This window comes from Halichoeres trimaculatus, unplaced genomic scaffold (genome assembly GCF_033239565.1).
Source record: "Halichoeres trimaculatus isolate MK-OKI-2021-1 unplaced genomic scaffold, fHalTri1.1 fHalTri1_scaffold_22, whole genome shotgun sequence".
NCBI lineage: Eukaryota > Metazoa > Chordata > Actinopteri > Labriformes > Labridae > Halichoeres > Halichoeres trimaculatus.
Genome location: NW_027437200.1, coordinates 17871975 through 17890679, shown reverse-complemented (window position 1 = coordinate 17890679; position 18705 = coordinate 17871975). Strand labels below are relative to the sequence as shown.

General features: G+C 41.5%; 1 protein-coding gene across 1 annotated transcript in view; it reads right to left on the bottom strand.

The window, feature by feature from the left end:
* The window catches only part of rbpjb (recombination signal binding protein for immunoglobulin kappa J region b), a 71929-nt gene that overhangs the window by 16167 nt on the left and 37057 nt on the right, over positions 1-18705 (bottom strand). Inside the window, exons 2-3 of the mRNA XM_074699379.1 lie at positions 15356-15394; positions 812-907 (exon numbers count right to left, since the gene is read on the bottom strand). Coding sequence (XP_074555480.1) covers positions 812-907; positions 15356-15394 — 135 coding nt within the window. The remainder of the gene's footprint in view (positions 1-811; positions 908-15355; positions 15395-18705) is intronic.

Here is an 18705-nt window from a genome sequence, read left to right as displayed (position 1 = left end):
TGTAACAAATGTACAGTCAGCAGAATCTTTCTCTGGTAAATCAAGTTATATCAAGCAGGGATGATGATGGATAAACTCCCATTTTAAGATGTAAGGACAGTCAACATTTGCTGATTTTGATAATGCTGAAAACTGATATTAAGTTTCAACTCAGGTTTTAATCTAAAACAGTATTCAGAACTTAAACACGACCGTACAAATCGCTAAACCTAGAGCGGTATTTTCTGTATTTTTAAAAATACAAAGCTTGAAATAAGTTTGATTCTTCTGTATTGAAAAAGATTAAAAGAAAATGTTCCTTCTGAATCCTTGAACATTATCCTGTTGTGGTGTTTTTGCAGAGGGTGTGTCTTAAAAGTCTTATCCTGGAGGGCATGAAACATCAGAATTCACTGATTGGTGGGTGAGGAGAGTCAGCTGTGTGGTGGTTGTGACAGAGGGCGGAGCAGAGACACACACAGAGGCAAGTTAACCAAATCTGACACCTTCCTGTAAGTTTGTGTCAGCGCTTTAAAAGGTCTTAAGAATGTCACGACAGAGAGGATTAGAAAATAACTTTTCATTTGTTGATTTTTAAAGCGTTGTTTACTTTTTCCAGAAAGGACAGGATGGTGGATAGAGATGGAAACAGGGTGGAAGAGGTCATACACTCAAAAGACTTTTTGGAAACTACAAAATGTAAAAAGAAAAGACATCTTGTTGTTTAGAAGTGACAGTTTTGTTAACCTTACTTTAAACCTCTGAGGGCATCATGTCGTCATAATTCGAGCTAATCTTTAATTCCAGATGCTGCTGTCATGACGACACTCACCGTTTCTCATTGCCGTAGGATTTCTGTGCAACTTTTGCGTGCAGGATCATGACGGTTTGGTCGCCTCGCTCCTTTAGATAATTCCTCATCGCTTCTCTGCAGACAGAAACAAGAAAAAGAGGTTTTACTAACACGGCAGCAGATGAGGTGAGGAGATACGGGGTTGTTGGAGCGCGCGTGTGTCTCTGTAGACGGGTGAAAAAAAAAAAGTTAGGTGTGAAATGCGGAATGAGAACACACACACACACACACACACACACACACACACACACATACACACACATACACAGCACACTCTCAGTGACCTCTGGAAAGCCTTGCACAATCTGCAAGCCAAAAAAGCTACGCTGCTCTCCTCCTCCTCCTCCTCCTCCTCCTCTCTCCCCCAGCTGGGTCCATTCGAGACAGGGAGAAGGGGAGAGGGGGAGAAGGAGATGAGGAGGGAGGGTGAACCGTTAATGACCGGCTCAGAGGGACAGCGAGGAGCAGAGGAGGGGGGAGGAAGAAATAAAGAAGAGTCGAAGAGTGGAAAAAAAAGAAACAACAGAGCTGAGATCACCAGCAAAGATTCTTCTCGTGTCAAAGTGTTGCAAGGTCCAATTACTCCTGTCAGCCTCACACACACACACACACACACACCTCCTTTACACAAACATCTCTGCACAGTTGTTCTAATATTTGAGACAACAGAGGATTTAATAAGTAATCAGGTCAGAGGTCGCACCACAAAGACGCTGCAAACATGTGAACGTTGAAACATCACGGCATCATCGGCGTACGCGCACAGATGTCAGTGACACCGGACACGCCGGGGTGCTCTGAGGGCTTCCCACTCACACACACTTTGACTCTGCTTATACACAATACTGAGCCGCACGCTCGGGTTAGACCAGGCTTTTGTTATGAGAAGCAAGGGGCCCCCTCACGGTGCAAATGTGTGTGTGAGGGAGAGTAGGGTGCAGAAGAGGAGGAGGAAAGCTGATAGGGTTTTCTGATTCATGCATTTCATAATGGAGTCAGTAAGTGTGGGTTTTTTTTTTAACGTTTTATAAGAAATGACAGTTTGTTTTTGGAAAAAAAAAGCTTCAATAAATCCTCAAAGCTGTGCAGAATTATTTATCAGCATTTATTTAACTGCTCAAAACTGAAACTAAAGCTGAATCCTTGAATTTCAGACTGATCCAACACAGTTTTGGACGATTCACAAACCACATGGTGAAAAGGTTTTGAAATAAAGCAGGAAAAACAAAAGCACCAAACTAAAGCCAAAGCTTTAAAAAAGCAGCCACAGTTTCTGCTCAGGCTTTCTGAGGAAGTGAACGATACTCCGTCCAGGGTCACTCACACTCAGTTACCCTCAGGACGCTCCGAAGCTGACACAGAGCAACCTCTCAACCTCTCAATCTGAACCTGCTGGTGTCCGGCCTGCAGGGCGCGTGACACCCGACACCTCCTGATGACTCCCAGGAACAGTGACATCACACACACACACACACACTATGTGCTGAAATGAAGCTGGAGTCATTACTAGGAAACAACAGGTCTGATACAGCCAAGACAAGAAAGTAAAATGTGTCAAAGATCTAACTCAGATTAAGTATGTGTAACCATAGCAACCATTTTGACAACATTAGCGCATTTTTTTCTTGTCTTATTAAAGAAAAATAAAGCATATCAATCACTGTTTGTTTTCCCCCCAAAAGACAAACAAAGATGTGTCACACTATCAGATTTTCAAAAAGGAGGGTAGAAATACATGATGACCCTGTATGCCGATGATCTATGCTTCTATGTGTAACAGTCCATAAAGTTCAAGTAGTGTCTGTTTAAAGTCGACTGTAACAAAGTGGAGACACAAATCATGTCCAACTAAAGTCTAAGGGTTAGAGGGGTTTGGGATTCAGATATTTGACACGGTTGGCACATAGACTGTATAATTAATGGATGTAGTCTCATCGACGTCTCCTTTGTTTCTGAAACAGACTTTTGAAGCAGATCGGCTATCTTGGCCATATTGGAAATGACAGGAGCTTTGAGTACAGTTATAGGGCGCTTGTCAGTCACGTGACCCTGAGCTGTGCCTCTGATTGGGCGACCTCACAATCTTAATATCCTCTGAACAGCCAAGTTAGAAAAAAATTCACCCTCCGTACAGTGGGCGCCGATAGTGGGATTAGCGATTCAGACGGGAGACATTTTTTGAACCAGGCTGTAAAAAGATTAATTTCTGCTTTGAAAACAGCTTTTTTTGCTTGGTGTGTATGTGACTTCTGGTACTTCTGGAGCCAGCCTCAAGCGGACACTCGAGAAACAGCAGATTTTAGCACTTCAGCATTGTCTCATATTCTTAGACCAGGGGTTACTGCTTGGTTGGCACAAGTGGAACGGCATGTATTAGCATATTCAGCAAACTGCATCCATATACCTTTTCTGTCCCTACTTATCAAATCTACTTAAGTGTCTTGTTTTACTCAGGTGTGTTTATACTTCTTAGTCCACTTAGCTTGTTTCTTTAAGGGATCCACATGAAGACATCCATAGTGGTCATCTGACTGTTGAGACAAACTGGAGAAGTCCAGCCTCTCAGATGGAAGAGAGCCAATCATTCATGTTGACATATTTCTTAAAGTGCTTTTTCTAATGCTTAATTCTGTCAATGTAGTATCCAGTGGTAGCTTGACCTGATTTACGGCGCACAAAAGTCAGTTTTTCTCACATATTTCGGCTTCTGTCTGAAACACTTTGTTTAAGCTGCTGTCAAGGGCCAAGGTTAGGAAAGACCTTAGTGTTTGAGGCCCACCTTTCAATATGTCATGTATTAGGTAGGAAATTTGCAAGTGATGACCAGACCATGTGAGCAGAGTTACGAGGTTTGAAAAGAAAGCAGAGATGACCTCATCATTTTAGCAAGTCTTATGAAGATCTCAAGGTATTTTCCTTTTTTGTTTTTTTTAGAACAAACTGTTTTTAATGGACCCAGGGCAAAAAATCAGGCCAAGCTTTCGACGGGGCATAAATCTGTGATTTCTTTTCTTCAGACTTCAAGATGGATATCAGATGTTTAGAAAGTTTTCTAGTATCAACCAAAAGTGATGCTGTTATAAGAGGGAAAAGTGGGCTCTGAATACCCCAAACAAGTTTCATGTTTCCAGAAAAAGCCAGTTTTATTTATGAAAAATGTATCCAAATGCATCTTTCCAGACCTCCAAAAACAAATATTACTCATGATTTAATTCCCCCCAAAAACAGAAAGTGGAATTAGTCACATAGCTCTGGCTCTAAACTCGAAATCATCCACTGTTTTGGAGCCAAGCTGTGTGTGAATATCCAAAAACATTGCTTCATAGTTCTGTCATGACAGCAGAATCTCACAGTAGTGAGGGGATGGTTTCGTGCGACAGCCCTGGCTTGTGGTTAACACTGTTTCGCTGCTCGACAAACCATTCCAGACCACTGTGGCTAACATGGGGAGAGACCACTCCCCCATCGACACAGACATGCTCCTGCACCCTAAGATTACGCTTTCACTCGCAGTCGTTCTCAATCTGTCATAGTCTGCACTGTCTTACAATCAAAGCTTCACCCTCTGAACACACACACACACACACACACACACACACACATGCAAACACTCAAGTGAAACTGAAGATCCCGGACTCAAACCAATAACAAAAATCCAGCAGTGGGTCCATCTCTGTAAACTGGCGTTGTGCTGCCAAGCATTGTTCAAACCCGCAAAGTTTCAAATTCAGATCGAGAGGGAACACGAGGTTTACACAGATACCAAATATGTCAGGATGGATTTGGAGGAAATGTGTCAAAATGAAAGAAAATATTTCCATTTGATGCAACGCTGAAGACACGAAAATTTAGGGAATCTTGATTTTGTAGTTTTTATGAAACAAGAAAATTTCAAACATTTTGAATAAACAAGAAAAGTTCATGCAGACTGATGCTTCCACGAGCCAATGATAATCTGCAAATCACCAAAATCTGTATCCACATGCTTTTCATTTACACAGTTTATAAATTTTTTCCTTCTATGTTTTGTACAAAGAAAATTCTGAATAATTGACTCAAACTTTATTATTTAAACACTTTCAACACTTTCTGCAGCGAATGTAGCGTAGCATCAGAAATGAGCAAGTACTACTTTCTACTACAACAGTTGAACAATGAAGGAAAACGTCAAAAAACCTTTTCAGAATTTATTTTCTAACAAAATTCAGTTTTCTAAAAAGTTTTCAGACCTGCACAAAGTCATACCTGTGTGAAATTTGGGCACAGTTTTTTATACTTGAGCCCAAAAATTAAATCAGTGACCATATTTATTCAAATATTGGTCTCAAAAATCTACTTTCCATTTAATTGGGAACACATGTTTCACTGCTCTTCCAAGCAATTATCTGATCAGCTGGTCACATGGCAGCTGGTCAATATTTATTATGAAATTGATTTTGGACGCACTTCTCATTTCAAGAAATCTCGAGGTGCCAGTTCAATGCATTCAGTCATGTAGACAAGGTTGTGATGATGGTTGTCTGGGGTTCTTACAACCATCTCATCTCATCTTACAGACAACAGTCCCAAAAAGTGAAAACACCCAGTGGGCAGCTGTCCTCTGCTGGGACAAGAAGCCTTCTTGATGTCAGCTGAGAACAGGAAACTGAGGCTAAAATTCACACGGGCTCGCCAAAACTGGTCAACAGAAGATTGGAAAGTTGTTTCCAGATCTGATGTGTCTGGATTTCTGCTCCACTTTCAGGTAGGATCTGGATTTGGAGTAAACAACATGAAAGTATGGATCCATCCTGCCTTCTCTGAGGTGGGTCCGTGAGGGTTTAGGGCTGTCCCACTGTCAGATTGTAAAGTGTGTGAGGGATCTTGCGCTGAATTTTTGGACCCTAAATGCACCTTTTACTGAAAGTGGGCATGTTTGCAGACTTCACCTTGATGAGGTCTGCGCAGCTTCATGTGGACAAATGACGTTGGCAGCCTCGTCCCCTCTCAGTTTTCTCAAGCGGTAAATTTCTGCGTACTCTGAGCACATCTGAAAAATGTCTGACTTCCACACATTTCATACACTTCCCTTTGGCGTGAGGGAATTACCCACAGTTCATAGCAATGTGATGTGAAACTGAGGGTTCCAAGGGGAAATCTGCAGACAGAGCAGGGTTAAAGAACGAAAGTGGGGAATTTAGAAAGAGACGTAAACAAGAGTCGTGGAAATTGAAACTAATGTTGATGCTTCAGAAAAATAAGTCCACCTGCCTTCAAGGATCAATGTAATGAAGTTTTTTTTTCTTTGATTGAGATTTTTTTTCATATTGATAAAGCCTTTTTTATTATTTCAAACTAAAACTTGTTCAGTAATAATTCATGCTGCTGCTCAGGTGAGCTACATGATGACATGTTGGTTTTATGAGAAGCAGAAAAGTGCTGTCACATTACTGCTCATTCTGTTTGAGCCCCTGCAGACTCGTGCAGTAAACCACCTTCCTGGTGATGAAAATGAAGTCTGAAGGGGTTTAGGATTTATGGGACGCTGAGATTCAACCAATGGATTCCCTGGCTTTCCTTTTGGGATGTGTGAGAATGGGGGTTTCTCATCATAAGGGGAAGCTGACAGATCTGCAGCAAGTCTGAAAGACCTCATACACAAGTAGCCAAGTATTTTCAAAAAGCGAATATCCTCATTCTTTTTCCACACATGACCAGCTGGATAACCAGCTTATAGCAAATACACTGCCTGGCCAAAAAAAAGTCACCACCTGGATTTAACTAAGCTAACAGGTACGAGCCTCCTATTGGATAATTACTGCATGGGCGATTATCTTTTCGATTTGCCAGGGAGCAGAAAGATTGGACTCTGGAGCAATGGAAGAAGGTCATGTGGTCTGATGAGTCCAGACTGAGCCTGTTCCAGAGTGATGGGCCATCAGGGTAAGAAGAGAGGCAGATGAAGTGATCACCCATCATGCCTAGTGCCAACTGTCCAAGCCTATGGGGGCAGTGCTATGATCTGGGGTTGCTGCAGTTGGTCAGGTCTAGGTTCAGCAACAGTCAGTACTTTAAGAATGAGATCAGCTGACTACCTGAATATACTGAATGACCAGGTTATTCTATTTTTTTTTCTCTGATGGCACGGCTATATTCCAAGATTGTGAAAGAGTGGTTCAGGGAGCATAAGACGTCATTTTCACACATGGATTGGCCTCCACAGAGTCCAGACCTTAACCCCATTGAGGATCTTTGTGCAGCAGTCAGACTCTACCATCATCAATGGAGATCTTGGTGAACAATTAAAGCAACACTGGATGAAAATACATCTTGTGACATTGCAGAAGCTCGTTTAGACAATGCCACAGCGAATGCAAAACATAACCAAAGCTAAAGGCGGTCAAATGAAATGTTAGCGTTTTTTGGTGGCAACTTTTTTTTTGGCCAAGCAGTGTTTCTTACAAATCTGTTTCCACATAAGTGGGTCAGCTTACACATTTGTGGATCAATTCACATAGTTGTGGATGAATTTACACACACAAATAAAGCTCCATACAGCTTGAAGCATGCTGAACCAAGATGACAGAGTCCTCTAGGGCGTGAAACCTGTGCCAGCCAATCAGAATGAAGCCTCCTCATTCAGCTGTAACTTGAGAAACAAAAAAACTCTGTTGTCAGGCGTTTTCAGAAAACATCACTTTTAGTGACTAACAGTTGCAGTTTTGTGTGGATGACAGGCTTAAACATTTGGAAATATATGAGGTTTTCCTGATCCCAGGCTACATGTGGACATGGTCTAGGACAGCAGTCCCTAACTGGACCGGTTTAATGTCAGACCATACTTTGACGGACCAGCTCTTCTTCTGTCTCCTCACTGGCTCTTTTAGCCTGTCCAAAGAAACTTTTTAAAGATGTTTGTTTTTTGTCCATTTTGCTAGCTTAGGGGTTTGGCATCAAGAATGAGTCATAGACAGGTATGACGGAGAGAATCTGGTCATTTTTCAAAATAAAACATTCAGAATCAGACAATAAATCAAACTAAAATAAAGTAAGATGAGATTTTTTTTATGTTTGGCCCAGTACCAATTGATCCACAAACTGGTAGTGGCCCTAGGCCCGGGGGTTGAGGACCAGTGGTCTAAGAAATATGTCTGAGTCAAAGTCTTTTTCAGCAGGAGACTAAGGGAAAATGTTTTTTTTAAACTCTAAAAATTAAAAATTCCAACAAACGTGTCTGTAATAAAAAGACGTAACATCATCCAGGAAGGACGGGGGAAGTCATGCACTGCTGACAGGATGACAATCGCAGGATCAATGATGCTGAAGGGGATAAAAGGACGTCTGGGTGATCACTCATCTTTACACATGCTGAACACACACACGCACACACACACACACACACACAACGAGGATAGAGATTAGGTCTCTTCCTGAGTGCTGAAAGGAAGCAGAAGTGAAAGAGACAGTGACCAGTTCACGGCTTGACTTCCTTTGAAAGAGTGAGCGTGCAGACACGCAAAATGACACACACACACACACACACACAGGCGTGCAAACACTTCACCATGAAAGAACAGAGTAAGACAGAAAGAGCTAAAACACAAATAGAGGAAGAGAGGAGAAAAAGAGGGTCATCAAAGCTCAGTTTCACAGATTTTATCAGTGTCAGGAAGTGGGAGCAAGGGTGAGCATGGTAACAAACACACCAACAAACACACCAACAAACACACCAACAAACAACACATCCACAGTTTACATTTTTAAAAGTGTCACACAGCAAAAAGGTCCAACTGAAACCAAGCATGCTAGCAAAACAAACACAGAAATTCAGGTCTAATGTGAGACAAAAACCACAGAAAGTCAACGCAAAGTGACACACAAAAATGAAACGACATTTAGATTTTTGGGGGGTAAAGTCAAGGTGAAAAAAAACACAAAAGAGAAGAAGGAGAAGAAGAAGAAGAAGAAGAAGAAGAAGAAGAAGAAGAAGAAGAGGTGACAAACGAGGAAGGTCAGAAAATAATGGGGAATGCGTGACAAGTGAGACAAAAATGTACCAGACAGATTTAAAAAGGACACATTTTCAACAGCAGGCACTGCAGGGGTCTGGATGTGTGTGTGTGTTTGTGTGTGTGTGTGTGTGTGAGTGTGTGAGAGCAGAGGGGGTAGGTTAAGCCAGGCTACAGATGCAGCCGAGCAGACAGGCATCTGTCCCATACATCTGCCACAGCGTCTACAGCGGCGCGGGGCCCGTCACAAGACCCCTTGTGACCACACACACACACACACACACACACACACACACACACACACACACACAGGCATGATAGCCCACGTGCACTGTGTGAAATAGCTCAATTAAGATGATCAGACTGCGAATTAGCGTGCGCCCGTGTGAATCACAAAAGCTCGATTACACTCGTGTTTAAAGACGTTCACACTGGCGCTCCTCGCTGCTGCTCGCCGTCCTTTGAAAACCGTTTTCTATATGTGAGCCCAGGAGTGACCCATGACAAGAAACCACTGTTCAATGTTTAATGAATGACCTCCAGTCGGCCTCTGTAGGCCAATATAAATCAGCCTTAAACAAACAGGTTGGTGCAAAAGCATGTCAAAGATCTCACCTCTGATAACTGAGAACTTACTTCCTCATACAGACGAGGAAAAAAGACGAGTGTCAAAAGACACAGAGAGGATCTTAAACTTGTCTTTTAAACAGAATTTTATATAAGTATCTACATTAGAGCTTAAAATTTTACTGTACAAAAAGAAAAAAATAGGATGATTATATCACTAGTTTCATGCATTTGTGAACCAAACTGTCACGACAGACAAAAAAATTGGGGTGGAAGATAAAAACTGATTGGAATAAAGTTACCGCTTTTCTCCAGCAGGGGGTGAAATCTTTTTCTCTGACTTATTTAATGTGCTTCTTGTATGAAACCTGGCTCCTGATAAGGTCTATAGGGATGCAACAATTAGTCAACATAATCGACTTTGTTGGCTATAAGAATTAATTCATGCAAATTATATCAGTGGATGTGTCGTATTATTGTTTTTATTGTTTTTGTCATATGGTGAAATGAAATACCAGGTGGTAAATGCTCATCTGTAACTTCAGTTCACTACATGAGGCGCCACGTTAACAGATACTTTAATGGGAAAAGATCACCAAGTTCATACACGAGGAATATTGATGAGGAAATATCTCTGCGTGCATCTCCAGTTTTTCAGGATATGAGTCACAAACTAGTGTCAAAACTCCCCTAACTTTTTTAAAAGAGAGGACATTTATCCGATGGAGCTCTCACTCTCAAGCTCACTCCGCACTGGTAACACTCAGCGAGGCGGAAGCAGGGAGGAGTGCGTATGAGCGAAGTGGAAGTAGCACATGTAGAGAAACGAAACCAAACGCGTTGTCATGGAGAGCTGGGAGAGAGTCCAGGGGGATCATACAGAGAGCAAAGCAAGGCCCAATAAGCAAATAAACATCAGAAAACAAGCCCAAAGTCACTAACAAGCAGACCAACTACCAACTAACACTGCAAGCAACAACTTCTTGATGAGAACCTAACTCTGGGTAAATGCAGTGAAAATGCAACACACAGGTTGAATTTTAAAGGTCTGCACATGTTAAAGGCTAAATTAGGTTGGAACACAAAATAATCATGATTAATCGACTAATTGAAAAAATAACCAATAAATGAGTCGACATTGAAAATTATTGTTAGTTAGAGCTCTTATAGTCTGTAGACATCATCATACGGTCTGATGTCACAAAAGCAAACTAAAGCACAAAAATCAGAGATTTCAAAAAATCTAAATCAAATCAGCACCCCTAAAATGTGTTGAAGAATCCAATCAGGAGAAGAGGGTATTGTCCCAGCCATAATAAAGGTATCATCTGAAAAGGGTGGGGGAAGCAGGATGGGCTGGGCTTTGTTGCGTTACACGGACACAACCTAAAACGCTAACTTTTGAAAACAGCCTACAGAGTGGAATTTTTCTGAAACACTGCCAACTCCGTTGCCATGTAAACAGTAAGCCAGCGTTTTTAGTGGAAACGCTAACGTGACACTCCGCTTCAGGTGAGCACATACAACAGGACAACAGTACCATTGTTGTGCGTGTGCTGCTGTATCTGCTGACTGTCTTACCAAAAGTGGCTTCTGGACAAGATGGTTATAGCGTCACCTACAGGCCTGGCATGCTTACTACAGCGTTTTCAGATTTTTTTTTCACTGTGTTTTACACTGCAAAAAATGGAAATTTATCAAGTGTTTTTGTCTTATTTTCAGTAGAAAATGTCTTTTTAGACTTACAACGAGCCAAATTCACCTGACTAGTCTAGAAAAATATCTGGTTTCAAGTTGTTTAAAGACAAAAAATAAGGTCTACATTGCTTGGAACAAGTAAAAAAAAATCTGCCAATGGAACAAGAAAAAATTACTAGACAATTTGCTTAAAACTAGATTAATATCTTAATACAAGTAACTCTTCTTTTGTTCCACTGGCATTTTTTTTTTACTCATTTGAAGTGATTCAGACCTCATTTTAGTCTTTGAACACCTTGAAGCATGACATTTTTCTGGACTAGTCAGGTGAAATTGGCTTGTTTTAAGTCTAAAAAAACATTTTCTACTGAAAATAAAACAAGCATATGACAAGATATCTATTTTTTCCAGTGTAGTTTTCAGATGAAAACAGGGCTTTAATGTCAAGTAAATTCACATTTGGCGCTGTCATATTAAGTACCTGACTGCAACTTATACACCTGGTCATTAGGCCACATAGAATCATATGTCAATACATAATACATCCAGTTTTAAAAGTATTTATCAAAACTTTTTTGCACGAATATAAACACCAAAAAGCAGCAGAAATTTGAGTTTATTGCCTTTTTTGTGTCAAACATCAGTGGAGGCTGCAGTTGACGTGTTTAAAACACTACAATACGTTACATTTTTATTAATGCTTTCGTCTGAGTAACTCATTGCTGACATTTTTTACAATTAACTTTTGAAAAACGACTCCCTGCAGTCCCCGAGAGTAACCCTGGAGGAGCTAATCCCAGAGGTTTGGGAGCACTTGTCAACCTGCCCACGGCTTCATCGCTGGCCGTGGAAAGGAGAAAACAACTGTTTCAGATCGAATAAATAAGGTTGATGTGGCGACGGCGAGGAGACAGGTTTATTAATACGCTGTGAGACAGAAAAACACAGAGACTCCAGCTCTTAAAACCCTGAGATCAGAAGCTCCTGGAACTGGGGAGGCAGCTTATCCGGCCTGACCGTTCATGTGTTGTGTCTGAGTCTTATGCGACTGTGTGTGTGTGTGTGTGTGTGTGTGTGTGTGTGCATTTTCGGTATATGTGTGTCATGTATTGTATTTCCAGTCGAGTAGCCTTCCTGACAGGGTGGCCCTGCAGGACCCCGAGCTCCAGCTGCCCTAAAAAGCCCCTTTAGCTGTCTGTGTTTTCTGCCTGACAGAAAGTCATGATGCTGTTGTTGCTTCAGAGCGGGGGACAAGTGTGTGAGTGAACATGAGGACACGGAGGAAGAAGGAAAGAGAGGATTAAAAAAAGAGTGAAGGAGTCGTAGTTTGAGCTTTTAGCCCGCAGTTTTGTTTCTGTCATATTTCTGGCCATCAAAACCATCGCACAAACGAAGAGGCCAGCGTTAGCCAGCCAACTGGCAGCACATGAATGAAGAGGGGGACACATCAAAAGGTGCTGAGGCCCCCTTTCTTTCCCCAAAACCACGCTCGGCTGTTCCAGGCAATAAGCAACCCCTCATTTGCCCCGCTGAGAGCCACGCGCAACAGACGAGCACATGTGCACACACACCAAAAACAAGCAGGAAAACCGATCCCTAGCTCACAGTAACAAAGAAAAACAACAAACAAGTGCACACACACGCGCGCGCACACACTCAACAAAAACCTCCAGAAGCCACAACATCCATCAACATTATGTGTTTACCCAAAACGTCGCTCCGAATGAGTTGGAGCGTACATAAGAGGACAGAGATAATGAAAAACGTGCAGCGCTGCGGTGCATGCAGAGTGCAACTCTGACAACAAGTCCTCAGAATAAGGTGAGTCATCGTTTTCCGGACTGTTTCTCTTCAAAGCGCTGCAAAACATGGCGCTCATTTCTACACGGGGCTCACTTAAACACGTCGAGTCCAGAGATCCGTCAAAGACGCGAGGAACAGCAGAGCGGGAGTGATGTAACACAGCAGAGGTCAACAGATAACAGCTGCTCGGTGTCAGAGTTTCTACAAACATGCTGTTGTTGTTGTTCATCTGGCAAAATCACGCAGAAAACGGAGCGTATTTATTATGAGGTCATTAAACACGCATATTTAACCGATTACTACTTCAAACTCCACAGATATCACTGAGGAAATTTTATTGGCCAATAATTCTGTTATGTTTAATGAGTTGTTATGCATAAGGTGATTTCAGGGGAAGGGACTACCATATTTTCTGGACTATAAGTTCCACATTTTTTCATAGTTTGGCTGGTCCTGCTTCTTAAGGCCGGTACACACAGGGTAATGGGGCTGATTTCTTTCCTGATCTCCCCCTTATGGTCAAAGCCAGCAAAGGCATGATTGTTGGATGTTTGCAAATGACATCATGTGTGATTTTCCTGTGGCGTGGAGTGTGTTAAAGTGATGCTCCGGGATGGAACAAGTTGGGTCCTATCACAAGGTTTAGGGCAGAAATTACCCCTACAGCAGTGTTTTTGTGCAGCAGAAGCCCAGAGTGCACACACCAAACACCCCCTCCCTGCTCCTCTGCAGGTTTCCTCTGCACTCCGACGGGGCCATATTTTACTTGACCAAAAACACAAATAAACTGATATCGGTCTGCATTCACACTTTATTCAGAGAATTTTCAGCACGTTACTTTCACACAAAAACACCGCTTAATAAGGCTCTAGTTCTCATCGTGTCGTAAAACGGCGCTACCTCCGCTGCAGAGCCACAGCAGGCTACGAGGTGCTCGCGCGCGCAGCCAGATATAAACAAAAGCAGGTAGTCTACCAGGACGAAGAAACACGAGGAGAATCAAAAAATAAATCCTGCCTCCAGGGATAGGTACCAAGTTAGATACTTCTAAAGGTACCGGCCAAATTCTGTCAAAAGTACCAGGTACCAGTTCACATAGAATCAAAAGGTACCATGTTTTTCCAGGCGATTTTCCATTTTCTCACACCTGTTCTTCTTCCATTTTTTCCCCTTCTTTCAATTTTTAGGCAATACATTGGATTTGATTTGATTTTCCCCCCATTATTTTTGAGATTACTCTGGGCTTCTGGGAAGTGTAGTTCTTTTTTCTTGAGTTACAGTGTGGGCTTATTGGAAATAAACCACAAAATGTCAGCGCATGTGACACATTATATTTAATCTTCCTGATTGGTTCGCACTCCTTTCTGCTCCCGTTAACTTTATATCCTGTACCGTCTCAGTTCTGTGATTAATAGTAAAATTGACTCCCATCCCATAATGTCAGCCTCCAGTGTGTGAGGGGCTCCGAGCGTGTACTGTGTACCAGAGCAAAGCCAATCAAGACGCGAGCTGACTCAGCTGACTGACCGAAGAGGAAGTAAGAAATCTATCTGTAATAATTGTGGCGACTTTACTCACCTCCAACTCAGATTGTTATTTATACAGCCCATATCCCTGCCGTCTCCACAACTTTTTCCATAGTCGTTTTTCTTTTTGTGTGTTCCTTTTTAGAAATTTTAAGAGGCTGAAAACAACCATCATTACTTTTTTCTGTTTGTCCATCATGTTTGATACACCCCAATCATGTTTTACTATACGAGATTTGGAATATTGAGAGTGAAGGAGCTGATACTCGTCTGGAGAATCAGTCAGTGTGTGGAGTGCACACCACCCACTTAGAGATCAGTGATGTTGTGTGAAGGTTTAAAGAATCCTGTAATGTGCGCCAGCCTTTATCTACTCAGGATCTAATGTCAAAATTCCTGTAACTTTTTAAAAGTTCACGCTGCACCAGTCTGGGGGGGGGCATGAGCAAAGTAAATGCACAAAGAGAAGAGAAACTGAAACTTAACTATGGTCACAGAAATGTGGTGCCATAAAAACTTTTAAAGAATGTACATCAGGCTTTTTTTAACTTTGTAAACAAAATGGAATAAAACATTCAAACCCACCTAACCAATTTCCTTCATGCTATTTTAGCTCTGCCTAGCAAAAATGTGCAGATCTACCTGATGTGTGCACTTGTTCTGTCACACTGATGATGAACATACATGTTGTTGTAACCACAGAGGGGCATAAAAATGATCCATGCATCTATTACAAAACAGAATTTAATGCATTTCTTGTTTTTTTTTCGCTATATGCACATCCGTCTCAATGACTCAGAAGTTTCTATGTGTTCGTATCAAACCTCTGTTTCCAAAACCCCGTGTACAGTCGGCACACAAGCAACCAGACAAACACCCCTGTGACAACAAAACGAGGTGTTGAGGGAGGATTATGCTGAGTGTCAAACATGTGTACTCACCTTGTTAGGCGCTGTGGCTGAGGGCGCTCCCCGAACTTCCTGCAAAGACACAAAGTGAGAAGAAAAACATCAGTGGGCTGGTTACTAACCACAAACACACACACACACACACAGAGTAAACACAGCAGCATACGGGGATGCAACTTAACACAAATACACCTTAACACATGTCTGACACTTTGGCTCCATGAGGCAGAAAGGTCATAAAAAGGAAAAAAGCTCCTCTTGTTGTAGATTTATTAAACCATCACACAACCCTTCAAGACTAACGAGTGGAGAGCATCAGGCTCCTGCGGTTTCACAGAGTGTTCAGACAATGACATTTCTTTATCTTGGTTTACTTGTTTTTCGTGACCTGCAGCTCCAAACAGTCATTATGTAGTAGATTTGTGGATGATACACACGTCATTGTTTGACAGTACGGCAATAAATCCATTAAGCGAAGAGGACACTAATTAAACGCTCTTAAACCGATAATAACATCAACAGCTTTTGGGCATCAGATGTGCTGATACAGAGAGTAAAAATAGAACAAGAGTGTGACTTGATAATGTCTTGATGCACCTTCCAGTTCACTGGAGAAAAACAGCCGAGGGTCGATTTTGCTCTGTCTGGGGCTGAGATATCACATTTTATCATTTAAAGGGTTTTATAAGCTCAGGTTCAGGTACAGAGGTAGTGTATTTTTTTTTCTGCAGTAAGAGGAAAGAAGACCCTGCTTCATTTAACCTTAGTGTTTCACATCCAGTTTCAAAACATTAGCGATAACATTACAATATAGCTAATCAAACATTATAGTAGCTGATGTAATTATTGCTAGGCGCCTCCCTGTTGGCTATGGCTGCATTTTGCAGCAGCTCTCTCTTCTTTCTCAGTTTCTTGTCATTTTTTTTCGTCTCTTTTTCTTCATCTTTGTATTTGGAGTGGATCATCACTTTGTGTGGCTCATTTATTGGTCATTAACACCAAACTTGCAGCCTGTAGCATGTTAATGCTAACTGGTGTAAGGCCTGATGTTTCCCACAAGGTGAGGAGAAGGAGGTGAGGATGACGTGCTGGTTCTCAGGTGTGAGCTAAAAAGTGACGACATGGACCTGTCCTTCCATCCATCGTTATTGGGATGTAAGATCTATCTCCAATAAAATGGACAAGCTAGCTGTGCTAACCCAGCAACAGAGGGAATACCAGAGGGCAGAATAGCATCATGCTATTCACAGACATGGCTAACGGAGCTAACATCAGACACCGACGCCATGTTGGAAGAGCTTCACCTGCTGTGAGCAGACAGGATCCAGGAGACAGAGATGGAGCATAACTGAAGAAGCTCAGTCCTGGACCCTGTGGAGGCGGTGGCTGGCTAACTGGACACTGATAGACAAGCTGTCATCATCTATTTTCTTATGGAGCTTTTTGCACTTTCTCAGGTGCTTGGGAACTCTGGGAAATGTGCTAACACTACATGTCACAAAAGGCTACAACTGAAAAATAGACTCAACTTCACACAAAGCATTTAAACAGACCTTTAAAGCGTCTTAGGGTGTTACAAGAAAAAGAAAGTGCTGATCTATGTAATCAAAAACCAAAACAGTGACGCAAACACAAGCGTGGTTTCCCGCCATGTTCTTCAGTGAACTTGAGGTGGCTCCTTACATACCCGTTAAACAATCATTTATTTACGCCCCTGTGTCATACACCTTTCTCCTCTTCAACACATGGTCACACAACTTTTGAGTAAATTTCAGTCATCTGGACGTCTTAATGTAATAGAAATCGGTGACTGAGTCAGAAGTGAAGCTCTAAGTCATCGAATGCATTGAGGAAACCACCTCCATCACCACATGAGCAGAAACTGTCTGTAGACTTGAAACACATCCCTGATGAGATGACTATTTTCTGGTCAGTTGCTTTGTTTTGATGGTAAGATAATGACGTTTGTGACACACTCAAAAACACACCAAAACAGAAAGAAAAAAGCAAAATGAAGCTATGAAAAAGTCAGATAGGAAAAACTGGAAACCTCAGGTAGCCTTATGTTTACGTCAGTTTTGTTCCTGATGTTGTTACTTAATTCAAATAAGATAATTCTGCTTCCAGGAATGATGATGAAAAAAGGAGATTTTATTTAACACACTGCACACTTTTCACATATTCCTCTGCTCTTAAAATGTTCTTATCGTTGCAACCAACACCACTCAGTAAAAGGTAGTTTCTGAACAAACAGCATGCAGAAATATTTCCCAGAGAAGCTGATCTTTAAGTATCATGTTTTGAACAACAAGGAGCAAAAAGAGGAAACAACTCTTTTAAATCTGATAGATATAAGAACAGAAAAACACCAAATCAGCAGATTTGAGAAAAAAAAAAGAAATTCATGGTTCTTGTTTTCTAAAGGCTTGTGTGGGTTCAAGTCTAATATGCTGCCCCTTCCTTGCATGGACATCACTCCCCACTTTCCCCTGTCCTGTCCACCAAGTTAGACCTCCTTGCAAGTTGAGGTCCACTACCCTGGTTACCCTGGAATTTTCTGGAGCCATTTACTGAGAAAAATGCAAGAAAACACAACGAAATATCATTTGCTATCTGTGCTTGTTTAGATCTGGGTAGTAGAGCATTACAGAATTATTGTAGTCATAACAGCCTTGACAAGCAGTTGGTTTATACTTCTGCATCAAACCAACAGTATAGCCACCACCATGGGTCTACGTAGCCCTTTTTAGGCACAAATCACCAAAACACGTCTTGACAATAGTATTTCCTGCATTTACATCATTTCCAGAATCACTCGACATCGTTTGTAACTTCCATTTCCTTCAACATCTCCTTTTTATACTCCCTGGAAAAAGTTGCTAAATGAGAAAAGGCAACATGTATCACCCTCATTATAACATAATGTGCTCAAATAGCAGTAAAAAATCAAACTGGAAAACAGGTGATCAAACAGAACACACTGCCACCATGTGTTCTGGAGGAATATTACATCATAAGTACAGATGGGTACCTTTCCCAATACCATTTCCCAGTACTTGGCAATCGGTATCGGTACTCAATGGTCGTTTTTTTGGTACTTTTGTGTGGTAAAAAATATCAATTTGTTTAATAATAAAGTATAGATATTTTTCCCAATTTAACATATTTATTCCTTAATATATAACCTTGCAATGCTGTGTTCATGTCCAGTATGGAAAATTGCCTACTCTTCCACTTCCTCACAGTCACAATGATGCATTTAGGTACCTAAACATGGTAGCTTTTAATTTTAAGTATATAGGTTCCCGGTACTTTTGACAGAATGTGGTACCCATCCCTAGTCATAAGGTTGACGGATTGACGCATGAGTACACACTATAGTA